Source organism: Tursiops truncatus, chromosome 8 (genome assembly GCF_011762595.2).
Source record: "Tursiops truncatus isolate mTurTru1 chromosome 8, mTurTru1.mat.Y, whole genome shotgun sequence".
Taxonomy (NCBI): domain Eukaryota; kingdom Metazoa; phylum Chordata; class Mammalia; order Artiodactyla; family Delphinidae; genus Tursiops; species Tursiops truncatus.
Genome location: NC_047041.1, coordinates 107,371,444 through 107,385,430, shown reverse-complemented (window position 1 = coordinate 107,385,430; position 13,987 = coordinate 107,371,444). Strand labels below are relative to the sequence as shown.

At 61.1% G+C, this 13,987-nt stretch overlaps 1 protein-coding gene across 1 annotated transcript in view; it reads right to left on the bottom strand.

Annotated features, from left to right (window-relative positions):
* MOB2 (MOB kinase activator 2) overlaps positions 1-13,417 on the bottom strand; it is a 49,846-nt gene extending 36,429 nt beyond the window's left edge. The window contains exon 1 of the mRNA XM_033861461.2: positions 13,304-13,417. Within this exon, the coding sequence (XP_033717352.1) occupies positions 13,304-13,320 (17 nt within the window). The 5' untranslated portion in view covers positions 13,321-13,417. The remainder of the gene's footprint in view (positions 1-13,303) is intronic.
* Between the last annotated feature and the right edge of the window lie 570 nt (positions 13,418-13,987).

Here is a 13,987-nt window from a genome sequence, read left to right as displayed (position 1 = left end):
TAGCTTGTGCTTTGAGTAGTATGGACATTTTAACAATATTAATTCTTCCAATCCATGAACATAAAATATCTTTTATGTCTTCTTCAATTTCTTTCATCAATGTCTTACAGTTTTCAGCATACAGATCTTTCACCTGCTTAGTTTATTCATAAATATTTTACTCTTTTTGATGTTACTGCAAATGGGATCATTTTCTTAATTTCTCTTTCTAACAGACAGGCAAGCATCTTTAAGAAGATAGCTGGGAAGCTCCATCCTTGCCCCCATTTGTGACTGGGCCCTGAAGGTGGAGGTCAAATGTTCTAGGAGCCCATGGCCAGAAAGCCACACAGGAGTCAGGCAGGCAGACGGGAGGCTCTCCAGGCCGAGGAGGCAGCGTGAGCACAGGCCAGGGGTCTTGGCTGAAGAGGATACATCAGAGGCCTGAGCAGGCTGCAGTGCAACGGGCACCCATGGGTTGGGGGTCAGGGATGGAAGGAAATGGGGACTTCATCCCTTAGGCAAGGAGGTCCAGAGGGTCTTTTAAGCAGGAGTACAACACGGTCAGTACTCTGGTGGTTTGCAGAAGATCTGAGCCAAAGACAAAGACACGCTCCCCAACTCCACCCATGGGTGCCCAGGTCTAGAAGAGCCTGTGGCCCTGGAGCTGGGTCAGCCCAGGGAACCATGGGCCTGCCTGGAGGGAGCCCAGTGAAGTTGTGACCCTCATGTGGTCACACCACCCACAACTGGCTTCTGAATCAGGCCCTGCAGCCAGGACCGTGGGGTGTGTGAGCAGTCAGGCTCTAGGACCAGGCGCACAGGCCAAACAGTGCAGTCTCCACCGCAGACCCTCCAAACGTCATTTTAGGGGACATTTTATTGTTTTTGTTAGAAACCAAGTGACCCAGACTTCTGGGAAAGAGATGAGAGATGGAAAAGCACAGTGCAGTGGTGCCTGTGAACTGCTCCTGGCAGGTACACCCAGCTCCCGGAGGCCAGCAGGGGCCCGTGATTACCACTGCTCTCCCATCTGCTGTGTGACCAGGAGGATCCTGTGACCCCCAACTACAGCGAATCAGCAGAAAGCTGGGGACATCTGCAGGTGCAGTGTCCTGATCCTACACCTGAACTATCAGAGCCGACTCAAAGACCAGTGACCTGTGGTCCCATAGTTCCCCGGGCTCTGGGAAGAGTCACAGGGTGGGGCAGCTCCCTCACTACACCCCCACCCCACCGTCCAGTCCCATGGCCTCCCTCCCCTGGGGACAGCCAGCCCAAGCCCAGCACCGTCATCGTCCCCCTGTAGCGCCACAGGCGCTGATTCCTGAAGGTCCACGTATGCTGTGGAAGCACAGCTGTGTGCCCAGCCCTGACATCCCCCCACCGTGGGTAAACGCAGGGCGAGGGCACCATGGAGACGCAGCCACCATGTCCCTCACAGCAGTGCCTGTTCCCACCACACAGTCACCGCGGCAGGCACGAGAGGAACAGACACCAGGACACCGCCACCCGCCAGCGAGGTGCCAAGGCCCCCACACACGGGGATCGCCTGAGGCTTGGAGACCTGACACAGCAGCCAAGGTCACACAGCTGGTGGTGGACGGGGGACCGGAGGCCAGTCTGTGAGATGGCAGAGGCAGTGTCTCTGACCACCACATGCACTGCCACCAACACCGGCCCTCGGCCAGCCCTGTCCCCACGGGTCCTGCCTGTGCTGATGGGAGCAGGGAGGACCCGCACGCAGGAGGAGGTGGACCCAAGGCAGGGCGGATACCGACAGCAGACCCCTCGGGCCCCTGCCACTCCAACCCCACGCCCCCGGCACACAGCAGGGCTGCTCCACCCAGAAAACGACCACGCAGGTCGCACAGAGCACACGTGCAGCCCAGGGAGGTCTCCAGCTGGGAGGTAAACTGGAATCGCCCCAGTCCCCGAGCGGAGCAGAGAAGGGAGGGCTTCCGGGGGGCACAGACCTGCTTCCAGGTCGGCGCCGTGCACGTCCCCCCAACCCCGTGCTGTGTGGACGGCCACGGGGGGCCCCGGTGGGGCGAGGCAGGGAGGGACTCCAGCTTGGTGTCTGGGCAGGCCCTGGATCTTGCGTGAATGGGACATGAGCTCCACTGACGCCCCCAGGGGCACAGGCTCCACCATCAGGGTGGCGGCACTGTGCCCTGGCGTGGAGCCATCTCAGGAGAGAGGGGACATCTGCCATGAACACCAGGCCCCACTGCTGTCCTGGTGACAGTTCAGACTTAGGGGCCGGCAAACCACCAACGCTCCCACCTACAACCACAGGTCCCATGAGGAGGTGACACACAAGAAAAAAACAAAGCACCCCAAGAGGAAGCACAGCTACCCCCCAACCCCGCCACGGCTTCACACGAGCAAGGATGTACGGATCGTTCCTGCCTCGTGGGGCTGACAATCACGCATCCTTAAAACCCAGCTGGCGCTTCCCTGGTGGCGCAGTGGTTAAAAGTCCGCCTGCCAATGCAGGGGATGCGGGTTCGTGCCCCAGTCCGGGAAGATCCCACATGCCGCGGAGCGGCTGGGCCCGTGAGCCATGGTCGCTGAGCCTGCGCGTCCGGAGCCTGTGCTCCGCAACGGAAGAGGCCACGGCGGTGAGAGGCCCGCGTACCGCAAAAAAAAAAAAAAACCCAGATGCACTAGGCTGGCCTGGGAGGAAGTGCATGAAAGCCAGCAAGGTCACGACAAGAGGACACATTTATTTTCACATGAATTATAAATGCCGGGAGCTCCTGACAGAACTCAGCTGAGCCCTGCACTTCTTCGGCCAAAAAGGTAGGAGGCCTTCCAGCAGGAACACGAGAATGTACTAGAAAACAAGGGTTTTTATCACAAGGCATTTCTCAGTCTCTGCTGCAGTGCCCACGTCCAGAGAAGCGCCGGGGTCTCACTCGGACAGCGCAGAGCAGATGTGGGGCAGTGCAGCGCTCTGCAAACAGCACCCCGAGACCCAGGGCCCGCTGCAGGTGGCAACCCAGACCCAATCCGACGCCCTGCTTCGGAGGCAGGGAGCAGACCGGGCAGGGAGGCAGCAAGGACAGCCTGCGTGATGACGGGCGCGACCCGCGAGACCACCAACGCATGCCCTCGGTGCTTTTAACGCTCTGTGGGGCATGAGCACGTCTGCGTCCCTGAAGCTAGTAAACCTGACCGCGGTCACAAGAACACCTGCCACACAGCAGGCATCTCCCAGAAAACACATCCCAGCCAAAACCAGTCTGCAGGGCAGGGGCTGGGAGCCCCCTCCCCTGATCCGGGTGCCCGGGCTCAGAAAGCAATCGTGACCCCAAGATCACCTGACCTGCAGACGGCACACAGAGTGGGTGCTCAGCCCTCCTCGCCGGCACCCCCTCCTGGGACCGGACCCTGCAGGGCTGATGCCCCGCGGCCAGCTGCCCACAGCCTGGCTCGGGGTGCCCTGGTGCCTGCCTGCCTGCTCCCGTGCCGAGGGAGCGAAGCTACCTGTGGGCCTGGGAGGGAAGACGAACACCCCAAAAGGGAAGCACCTGCCACATGTTTCGTCGGGCGAGCAGGGCACAGGACCCTCGGCCAACAGAAAACACTCCTCTCGTGGCAGGGAGTGAGCCCTGTCCTGCGAAAAAGCCGCGGCCCCAGCGGTCCCCAGTGCACACCCCGTGTCGGTGATTCTCAGGAAGATGGGCAGGCTCAGCCCTGCACGCCCGCTGAAGCCCCTCCGGCCCCTGGATGCCACGCAGCTCATCCAGGACACAGAAGGAGAGTCACCAAGCGTGACCCGCCCCACACTCTCAGCAAGAAGTTCCTCTGAGAGGACGCCAGCCCTGCGGGGAGGAGTGAAAGGCAGGGCAGCCCAGGGGGGGATCCAAGGCCTGGATTTTCTTCTTGTGACTCCTTTTCTGTTCATTCAACAGCTAAGAGAGAACAAGGGCAGTGGGACTGGGAAGAGGGTGGTGCGGGTGGGTGTTCCGCAGGGTCGGCGACGCCAGGCTGCAGCTGCTCGCTCGCTTGGGACGGCTCAGCCCTGAACTCCTGCCGTGCAGAGCTCCCGAGAGGGGCCTGGGGGCAGCCCAAGCTCACCTGGGCTTCTTGGAGGACGACACTGCTCCAAGCTCTCCGTGTCACCCCTGCGCCCACCGCCTGCCATCTTCTCCACGGCCTCGGGAACCACACACGGCCCCGACCAGCAAGGGCCTCCTGAACACGTCGTGATGGCAGCACGGATGGAATGTCTTTCCCGACAGAATCAACTAAACGGCGCGCACAGTCCCCATGCTTGTGTGTGTGTGTGCACGTGTGTGGGCTCACACGCGGCCAGGAAGGAAAAGGGCAGGGCGCACAAGCTCCTGTCTGTCCCTACGGCCCTGCCCAGGCCGCAGCCCAGAGGCGCGCACACAGGTCCCGGGGCTCTCCTGGCCCAGACACACGCACATGCAACTCGCTGTCCCACTGCTCACTCGGGCCTCCTGCTGCACAGACAGCGCCGACCCGTCTGGGTTCCCTGGTCAGGTTCCCAGCACAGCTGCACCTACCGTCCCCTCACCTGCCAGCAGAACGCATGCCCAAGGGAAGCACAGCTAGCCGGGAGGGGCCGGTGAGACAGCCCCCCCGACTGGGTTCTAGCAACTCCCAGTTCCTCTCTCTGCTCTTAGCTGTCTCTCTAAGAACAAGTTCTATCATCTTAATACTTGGGATTTAATACCGTTAAAGTAGAAAGAACTCACCCCAGTCATAAGAAGCTAGACCACTGAGCACTACGGAAGCACGCACGGCCCGCGCACACGAGCAGCTCCCGCCCCAGCCCTCCCGCGAGGAGACGCAGACTGACCGGCAGCCTTCCTCAACTGCACTGCAGGATGCCGGCAACACCCCGGCCCCCACCCACTAGGGGCAGCAGCAATGCCCCACCACACCTCCAGGCCCTGCCCAGCGTCCCTGGAAGGTGAGACCACTCCAGGTGGAGACCCACTGGCAGGCAGCCCGCTCGTGGGGAGGGCAACGGGAGGGTCCCTCACCTGACGTAGGGACCAGGTCCCGAGCTGCCAACGCACCAGGCCCTGGAGCCAAAAGTGGGCACGAGTCAGCACTGGCCCTTCACGGGCACAGCCCGGTAGGCGAGGAAAGCAACTCAGTGCCGCCAGGCTCAGTGTCTCTGGGTCCCTTCGCGGCATCAACGCGGGGCCACAGGAAACAGTCTGAGAAGAGAACTCAACGCCTCAGGTCCCCCTCTCTGAGCAGCCAGAGACTCAGTTTCCAGCTGACGACACCCCGAAAGCGCCGTCTTCCCCCGCCCGCCGAGGCCAGCAGAGTGCAGGGGCCGAGTGCCCGCTACGCCCACCTCTCCTCCGGTCCCGACCAGCACTAATGCACATGGGGACATATGAAGAACGCCAACCTCGCCTGTCCTCACTGGCGGCCCCCCAGCCTGTGTCAGGGGCCTCTGGATCGTGTGGGACCGTGCCCTCCACCCGCCGCGGCAAGGAAACTGGCTCCCTCCCACTCCTACGGGGCATGGGTGGCAGGGTGAGGGACCTTGTGAAGGCCACGAGCTGGGTCCTCCTGTCCACCCCACTCAACACGCCTCTGCTTGCAGCCCCCCGCAGCTGTCAGGAAGGCCCCGCCGAGATAAAGCTGCGGCGGTGGGGGCGCCCGGCTGTCTCCCGTCCGCCTGCTGGGCTGGGGGGACCCCACTCAGTAAACATCACGTCCCGGCACCTCCGTCCCCCTCCCTGCCCGGGGGCCACTGGGCCAGCGTCTCCGTCCATTGAATCAGAAGAGTCCTTGTAAACCAGTCACGGGGCTGTTTTGATGAGCAGCCAAGGAAGCCAAGCCGGGTTAAGCGGCCACAGGGGTGCAGGGAAAGGGCCCGGCAGGGAGCGCTGCCCCGACGCCAGGCCTGACCCAAACCACCGAAGAGCACGGAGGGCTCTGAGCGGGCGGTGAAGCCCCTGTCATAAGGGTTCCACGTTTTCCTTCCACTCAGAAGCCTTGGCTGAGGCGGTGAGGGCCAGGGTGGGGGCAGCCCCACGCCTCCAGACACTCTTCCTCCTCGAGGGTGTCCCCCGGGCCACGCTGAGGACCTGCTCGGGCCGTGACACCTGCCGAGCCAGCATGGAAGTAGGGGAGGAGGAGTCCACACTCAGCTGGAGAACCCAGCGTGGAGGCCTCCTCTGCAGCCCCCGGCGCGCCCTGAGAACGCCCTCCCCATGGGAGACAGGGCCCAGCATCACTTCTGAGAAGCCTGCAGGAAGAGTCTCTGCCCGGGGGTCTGCGGCTCCCATCAGCCTGCAGGCTGGCAGGAAGAGGCAGGCAGCCCCACCCCGTGGAATAAAAACGCCACCGCCCAGAGGCCTATTTGTTTTGGAAGCGTCTCACTAAGGAGCAGCTGGGACAGGTGATAACCGCTTCCTCTATGCCCCTCTGCAACCCTCAGTCCTGAGGAACCCGGGGAACAGGCCAGAGGGGCCTGTCACGACCAGAGCTGGACCGCACCAACAAGGGGATACGAGTGTGGGATCTGAGGACAGAGCTGCTGGAGAGCCAGCCTGGCAGGCCAGGCCTGCGCCCTCTGCACATGGCCCTCTAGCAGCCCGGGACAGACTCTCAGTGCAGAAGGCGTGGACCGACAGCGGTCGCCACAGCACCTTCCACCTTCCATACCGAGCTTCGCCATCTCGGCGGGAGGGGAGACGCGAGGGGTGGCCAGGGAGCTCCCGCAGCACCTGGGGGGCGGGAGAGCGGACCGGGTGAGCCAGTTCAGGCCGCGCCCTTCCCGCCACCCCGGGATCAGCCCCAGAGCGACACTCAGCACTGGCACCTGGCGGGGGAAGGGGTGTGTGGCACGACCAGGGGACCGGGAGCGGGCAGGTTACAGATGGAAGGCGCCATCGGCAGGGAACGGGGTCAAGCGGCCTCCAGGGCGCCAAGCCCCTGACCCCTCGACCCCCCGCCTTCCACACAAGTCACCCCGAGAGCCAGACCTACTGCATAAGCCTGGGCTGCGGGGCTAAGGGCAGCCATGCATCGGGACACAGGGCTGGGTCCTTGCCACAGCAGCACTCCAATGGCAGGGCAGAGGTGACAGTGACAAGGCGGCCTGGGGGCCGCAGGGTGCGGAGCCCTTGCACTCACTTTTCATGCAGGCACTGCCTTGCCAGGTAAGCCCCACCTCACTCTGAGGGGACAGAGGGCCTTCTCCACGGTGGACACCTCATAAAATCCCACCACCACCCGCTGGGAAGGTTACTGCTACGCCCATTTCACAGACAATGAAACTGAGGCTTGGGGAGGTAAAACAGGATGACTCGTGAAGCTGTAGTCGGGGTTCAAACCCAAACCATCCAGCCCCCGAGCCCTGTTCCCATCTCTCACCTCCCCAGGTCTCAGCTCAAACGGCACCTTTTCCAAGACGCTCCAGAAGCCCTACTAAAATGGCTCTCGAGCACCCACCCACCGGCTTCCACCCTGCTTCCCGGCATGGCCAGGATCCCTCCGTGGGAGCTCTGCGCCCCCGTGCGGCATCATCCCAGGACACACATGCCAACCACTGCAGGGAGGACGCACGCATATTCCACCGCAGGTGACCGTGCAAAGGAAACTTCTTCAAAGAGAAGAAAACCAGGTGACGAGGAGAACATGGCCACAGCCCAAAGCCACACGGCTCCGCTCAAACAGGACCACGGGTCACACGTGGCCCAGTCACCCACCAACGACCTCCTTGTCTTCTCCTTAAGTATCCGCATTCTATCCTCCGGTTCCAACTGTTCCTAGTCCCATGTCCCCAGGCTCCATCCCATAGAACAGCCCTGCACACCACCGGGGGTACCCGGGCCGGGAGAAATCCTGTGCAGAAAGAAAAACAAACACGAGGAAGACAAAGAACGGCAGGCCCTCCAGCCAAGTCAGCTGGGAACAGCCCGCGCCACCGCCTCTTCCGGACACGGCCACTGCTGGCGGGGGACACGCACAGAAGTCACCGTTGGGCACTGAGACCACCTCCCAGACCAGCCTGCGGGGCCGACGCGCCCAACACAGGCACGGAGGGTGCCCCGCCGAGCACACCTATGCCTGGGCTCGGCCTCCCTCCCAGGCCACGTAGGCCCGTCCCTGACAAAATCAAGAACGTGTGCTTGGGCGCGTCTAAGTTTCCAGGACCACAGCAAGGACAATGTGGGACAGGCTGGGACAGTGAGAACATCGACACAGAGGCAGCCTCCAGCGCCCACTCGAGCGAACCCCTCCCAGGCCACCATGAGCTCTGGACAACAAGTCCAGCAGCCAGCGCCCCAGTGCCGCCCGGCTTTCCCAGCATCCTGAGAAGAGGCCTCGGTGAGCCCAGTAGACAGTGACGCCTGGGGGTGAGAAGCCAGGACAGAGGCTGGAACAGGGCACTGCGGCTGCCCCGGGCCCTGCCCACCCCGCAGAGCCTCCCTGCGGTGCTCAGGTGGGTCCCCGGGGACACTTGTGCAGGGTTCCCTGCAGACACCCCAAGCAGGAGGACAAATGAGAAATGACGCGTTGCCAAGGGTGTTCAGGCACGTGGGGCTCATTCTGCAAGGGCTCCCTAGCCCCAGGCGAGCACTGCCACACACCCAGGCCACAGTGACTGCCTGCCTGGAAAGCAGCTGCTCCTGCGTGTGCCCTGCAACCACAGGTTCCGGGGCCCACTGGCCGCAGTTTTTCTCCTCGTGCCTCTATGCCTTTGCACGTGCCGTTCCTCCTTCCTGGGCCGCGACCTTTCCTCCTTTCTGCTTGGAAAACTCCTGTGCACCCTCCCGAGCCGCCCTCCCGGCCCGCCCTCTGCCGCCACATCATTTGCTCCTGCTGCCCAGCCTGACAGAGCGCGGACTGTCTTCTCTGGCGGCGACACTGATCCTGAGCTCGGGGTCTGGCCCAGGACAGACGGTGAACGCAGTCGGGACTGGAGGTCTCGCGGCAGGAGGTGGTCCGGCTCACGTCTGGAAGAGGCTGGGTCACAGCAGCATCTTTCAGGATCAGCAAAAAGCAGGAACAATCCAGGTGTCCGTGGAGAGGCAACACACGCCTATCTCCACACCACGGAATACCATTTGGCCACAGAAAGGACAGCTGACACCAGCAACACCACCGACGAACTTTCACAACATTAAGCTAAGTGAACTGGTCACAGAAGACCACGTGTTGTGATTCCGTTCCATTTCCACACGAAATGCCCAGAATAGGCAAATCTGTAGAGATGGAAAGTAAATCAGTGATTGCCTAGGGTCAGGGAGGGAACGGGGCACGCTGATTGCCTAGGGGCAGGGAGGGGACGGGGCACGCTGATTGCCTAGGGGCAGGGAGGGAACGGGGCACCCTGAACATGAGATTTCTTTCGGGGGTGAGGTGAACATTCTCAAACTAAACTGTGGTGATGGTCAACTCTGTAATTTTACTAAAAATTACTTAATTGTACGCTTAAAGCAAGTAAACTTTATGGTAGGTAAATTATACCTCAAGGAGACTGTTAAAAAAAACCCCAAACCCTAGAGAATCGAGCAAGCTCAGCCTGGGTGCCCTCATACGGGATTTGACTGCCAGCCACCGCAACACCCTCCCCAGAGGCCAAGTGCCAAGGGAAAGTCATCAACACCCAGTTCAAATGCCCGCAGAGGTGGCATCCACGGGGTTGGATCCCCTTCACCTGAGTGCAAGATTCCTGCCGGCAGACCCATCAGGCCCGAAAGCCCCCGACCGCATAGCACACCCTGGGCGCTGCCCGAGAGCGCCAACTCCACCGCCCTGTGGAGTGAATCGCCAGGCCGGGAGGCCTGTCTCCTCTGGCCAGAGCCAGGAAGCCCTACCCTGCGCCTCACCCCACCTCAATCTGCCGCCGGGGAGGAAAGGAGGTGCTGACGTCAAGGCCCAAGCGGCCCCAGCAAGGGGCTCGCAGGGTGCGGGCTGGGCTAGAGGGCGCGGGCGGGCAGGTCCCTGCAAACTTCACCCCGTAGGCCCCCACCAGTCAGGAGCAGAGGAAGTGTGTTTCCTCTTCTATATTCCCAGATGCTGGCTGGGAAGCTTCTGGACCCAGCTTTGTCGGGTAAAATGTAAACCACACGCCTATCGTCCACTCACAGATGGCTGCCACTGCCAGCTGAGGACAGGACAAAAGTTCTCTCCACACTCCCACACTCTGCGCTGCCCCAGCTCATGCAGCTTCTGCTCTGGGCAAGGGTGCCACCCTGTCAGCTGCTGTCCAGAATGGGTAGAGCCAAGGACCCCAGAGGTGACCTACACAAGAAGTGCAACCCTTTTCAAGTTGGAAATTACTCTTGTAAAAAAAGAGGAAAAAAATTACCACACACCTTGGCGCTCAATGCCAAGCAGAGGAAACATACAGTAAGACGACGGATGCGAGCTGCTCGTCGCAAAACTCTCCTGCAGGTGAGCGCCAGCAAAGTCCAGCAGCAAGTCGTAACATGCTGGCTTTCTTTCTAGCTTCCCTGAGCAGGTTTCCTGCAGGCCTCCCTTTCCTCACACACGGCAGGGAGAGCTGAAGATAAGGCTGCCAGCATTACTCAGCAAGGCCCTTTCAGTGACAGGGAAGGTGTGGTCTCACTCGAACATCTGTAACCCACTCTTCTGGTCATACAGTGATCAGAAGGCGAGGAGGAGGACGCACCGTTTGCCTACAGCTGAGTCCATACTTTGTCCCCGTGATGGACAAATGCAGAGAAACTGCTTCTCAAAAGAACAAAAAACATTAAAAACATGAGAACTCTATTCCAAACAAACCGGTTGACACGGAATGATGTGAATTAATAAAAATATCAAGAAACAGTAAAAAAAAAAATCACACATCTCCTCAATTCTTCCAGGCTGAAACCTGGCTAAAGGATTAACTGAAGTCCTAGCATTAAGCATGTAAAGGGCGTCGGGCAGGAGCCAGGCCCTTCACGCGCCGCCGGGTGGCTCTCCTCACAAGAGGGGCCAGGTGGAGTGGCAGGTGGACCAGAGTGGGAGAGCTGGGGTCTCTGCCGCTCACTCCCTCTGCAGCTGTGAAGTCCAGGCCTCTGCATCCTCATACTTCACAGCAGATGCTCAGTAAACTTGTGGGAGGGACAGAGGGCCACCCGGGCCCTCCCAGCTCTAGCATACTCAGACACCACCCTGGAAACATGCTCTCGAGAAGATCAGAACTTGACTACGGAGATTGTTCCACTTTTTTTTTTTTTAAGGGGGGTGGTTCATAGTTAAGGAAATGTTAAAGAATTCATGATTCACCAAGTCTGATATGCAATCCACCAAGTTTAAAAACACATGCACGAAGATAAGCAAACTCCATCCTAACCCCTTTCTGGAGATCTCTAGTTCCCTTTCAGAACTGCCTACTGCCTACTTTACATCCAGTCGGCTCCTTCCCTCCCCAGAGACCACAGAAGCAGCAGCTCCAAGCCTGTCCCTTTCAAAGCTGTCTTCCTCCAACACTGGGCCCGGCCTCCCCCCCACAGGGAGGTAAGTGCTCCGCTGATCTTACCCAGACAGTCCTGACAAGCGCCTGGAGAACCAGACCCTTCTAAGCCTAGCTGTGGTAAACTTCTGGTTGTTCACAATGATGACAATACAGTCCATAAAGCACAGACCTCAGGCAGTTAAAAAAACGGACTGCTGGTCAGTTTCCAGGCACAGAGTGCCTGCTTCTTATGGGCATGAGCACATAATAACCACACACAGACAAAATACAATCAGCTGCCCCCTCGGCAGCCCAGCTGATCGGGCTGGTCCCTCCGACCCTAAGCCCTGCTAACTCAACTCAGCCAATCAACAGCCTACTCCCCTGAAACCGGCTCACGGGAGGCCAGGCAGCCTCCAAAGCAGTCGCTCCTGATAAACATAGAAAGCAAGCATCTATGGCTCAAATTAAAGCAAACACAGCTGCCTGCCCTCGACTCTTGGTGCCCGTGGGTTACGAAGGCCTCCTACAAGCATCTCTCCTTACTCACAGTAACCAGCATCCACCAATGCCAGGCACTGTGGTAAAGGCTTTAGTGGACCCTTCCACAACACCATGCTGCAAGGACCATGACTTCCACCCTACAGATGACTTTTTAAAAGCAGGTCTGGAGAATTAGTAACCACCTAGAGTCACACTGCTAACAAGCAGTGGGGCTGCGACGGCAGTGCTGCCTCTGCAAGAAGCCAGGTGAGCGGCCCTGCCCCGCGGCTAGCCGCCTGCATCACCCACATGCCACGCTCAGCCCTGCACTCTGGCTCCACGTCTACCCCGTCACACTCAGCAACTCTTTGGCCTCTTTATTCACCCTTCACGCTGTCTGGTCTCCCCCTTCACTAAACTCCACCCAACCTGCCAGGAAGGGTGGGTCTCATTCATGTCCCTGACTACGCCGACAGCACCCTCCACTCTGCCTACACCCCGAAAGGGCCTGACAGACACTGACACGAAACGTACATCGGGCCTTTCACCTCCCGTCCCGGACTTCAGTGTCTAGACAAGCCCTTCCACCGGCCGAGGCCAAGCACACAGCAACCGCTCCCTCACTCCCACCCCAAGCTCCCGGAGTAACTAACCTAACTCCAGAGGGGTGCTATACAAACCAGAGCTGGGCACAGATCGGATGGCGGACCACGTTACTGGGTGAAAAGTGCCAGCCCCTCTCGATCCTCAAAAAGTAAAAAATAAAAAGAGAAAGAACAGGAAAAGAATGATGTTTTTAGGGAGAATAACTTATTGAAGACGACGTGACGTTCTATACGTTTATCTAACTTCCAGCAAGCCCAACACACACGCCGACGAGAGGGAGAGCCCAGCCCAGGCTCCGGTGCTGATGCTTCCTTCCTACCCCGCCCTGCGGCAGCCGCCCGCGGAGACGCCGATCGCACCCCGGCCCCGCCGACCTCTTCCCGGCGGACGCTGGCAGAGTTGGGTTGTTTTGTTTCTTTTCCCTCGTTTTTCAAGGGGTTGTTCTCTGCCGGCGTCAAAGTTATCTCTTCCCAAAGCAAGTTCGCCGCGGCGACCGGCGAGAGCAGCCTCCGTCCGACCTCCCCCGCCGCCCGACAGCCAGAGGCGAGGTGTGGCCGCCTGCCCGGGGTCGGCTCCCGGGACGCGACACGCCGCGCGGGCGCCGACTGCAGGCCGGACGCGGCCCCGCTCCCGGCCCGGCCCCGACCCCGCTCCAGGGAGCCCCGGCCCCGCGCCCAACCCGGGGACGCCCCTCGCCGGCCCGGCCCGCGCCGCCCGGCCCGCCGCCCTTGACCGGTGCAGCCCGCGGCGCGCCCCGCGGCCCCTCCCGCGGCCCGGCCCGCCAGCCTCGCCACCCCGCCGCCCCGCCGCCCGACTCACCCCATGAGCCAGTCCATGGCTGCGCGGGGACCGCCGCGCCCGCCGCCCGACTCTCTCGGCCCTCAGCTCGCGGCGGCGGCGGCCGGAAGTAAACACTCGCTCGCTCACTCCCACACGCGCGCCGCGGGCGCCACCGGAAGTGACGTGAGCGCGCTGCCTGCTGGGAAACGTAGTCCGGGCCGCCCCTGTCGCCCCCCCCCCCCCCCACAGCCCTGTCCCCCACCCACCTACTGGAGCCTGCGCGGGGATGTCCCCTGACACCCCGGTATGTCCCCTCACACCCCAGGATGTCCCCACACAAGCCGCTGTCCCCTCACACCCCGGGATGTCCCCTCACACCCCACTGTCCCCTCACACCCTGGATGTCCCCCCACGTCCGGGATGTCCCCTCCCATCTCGCTGTCTCCCTGCTCCCCATACTGCCCCCTACGCCCTGGCCGCCCCATGTCCCCAGAACGCCGCAGCCCCTCCCCCCTCCTCGGGTCGCCTCGGCCACTGGCTTCTCTCCAGGCTCAGTAAGCTTCGCATGTCAGGCTGAGCCGTCAGCTGGCAGCAGGGGAAGTTTTCGGGGACAGGACCGGCACGGTGTTGGGCGCTCCCGGCTCGGCCAAGGGAGCGAGACCCTCTGAGCCCCGCGCCCTCGCATCCCGGCGGCCTTTCCCGTGACCTGAGCCCCACTCTCTG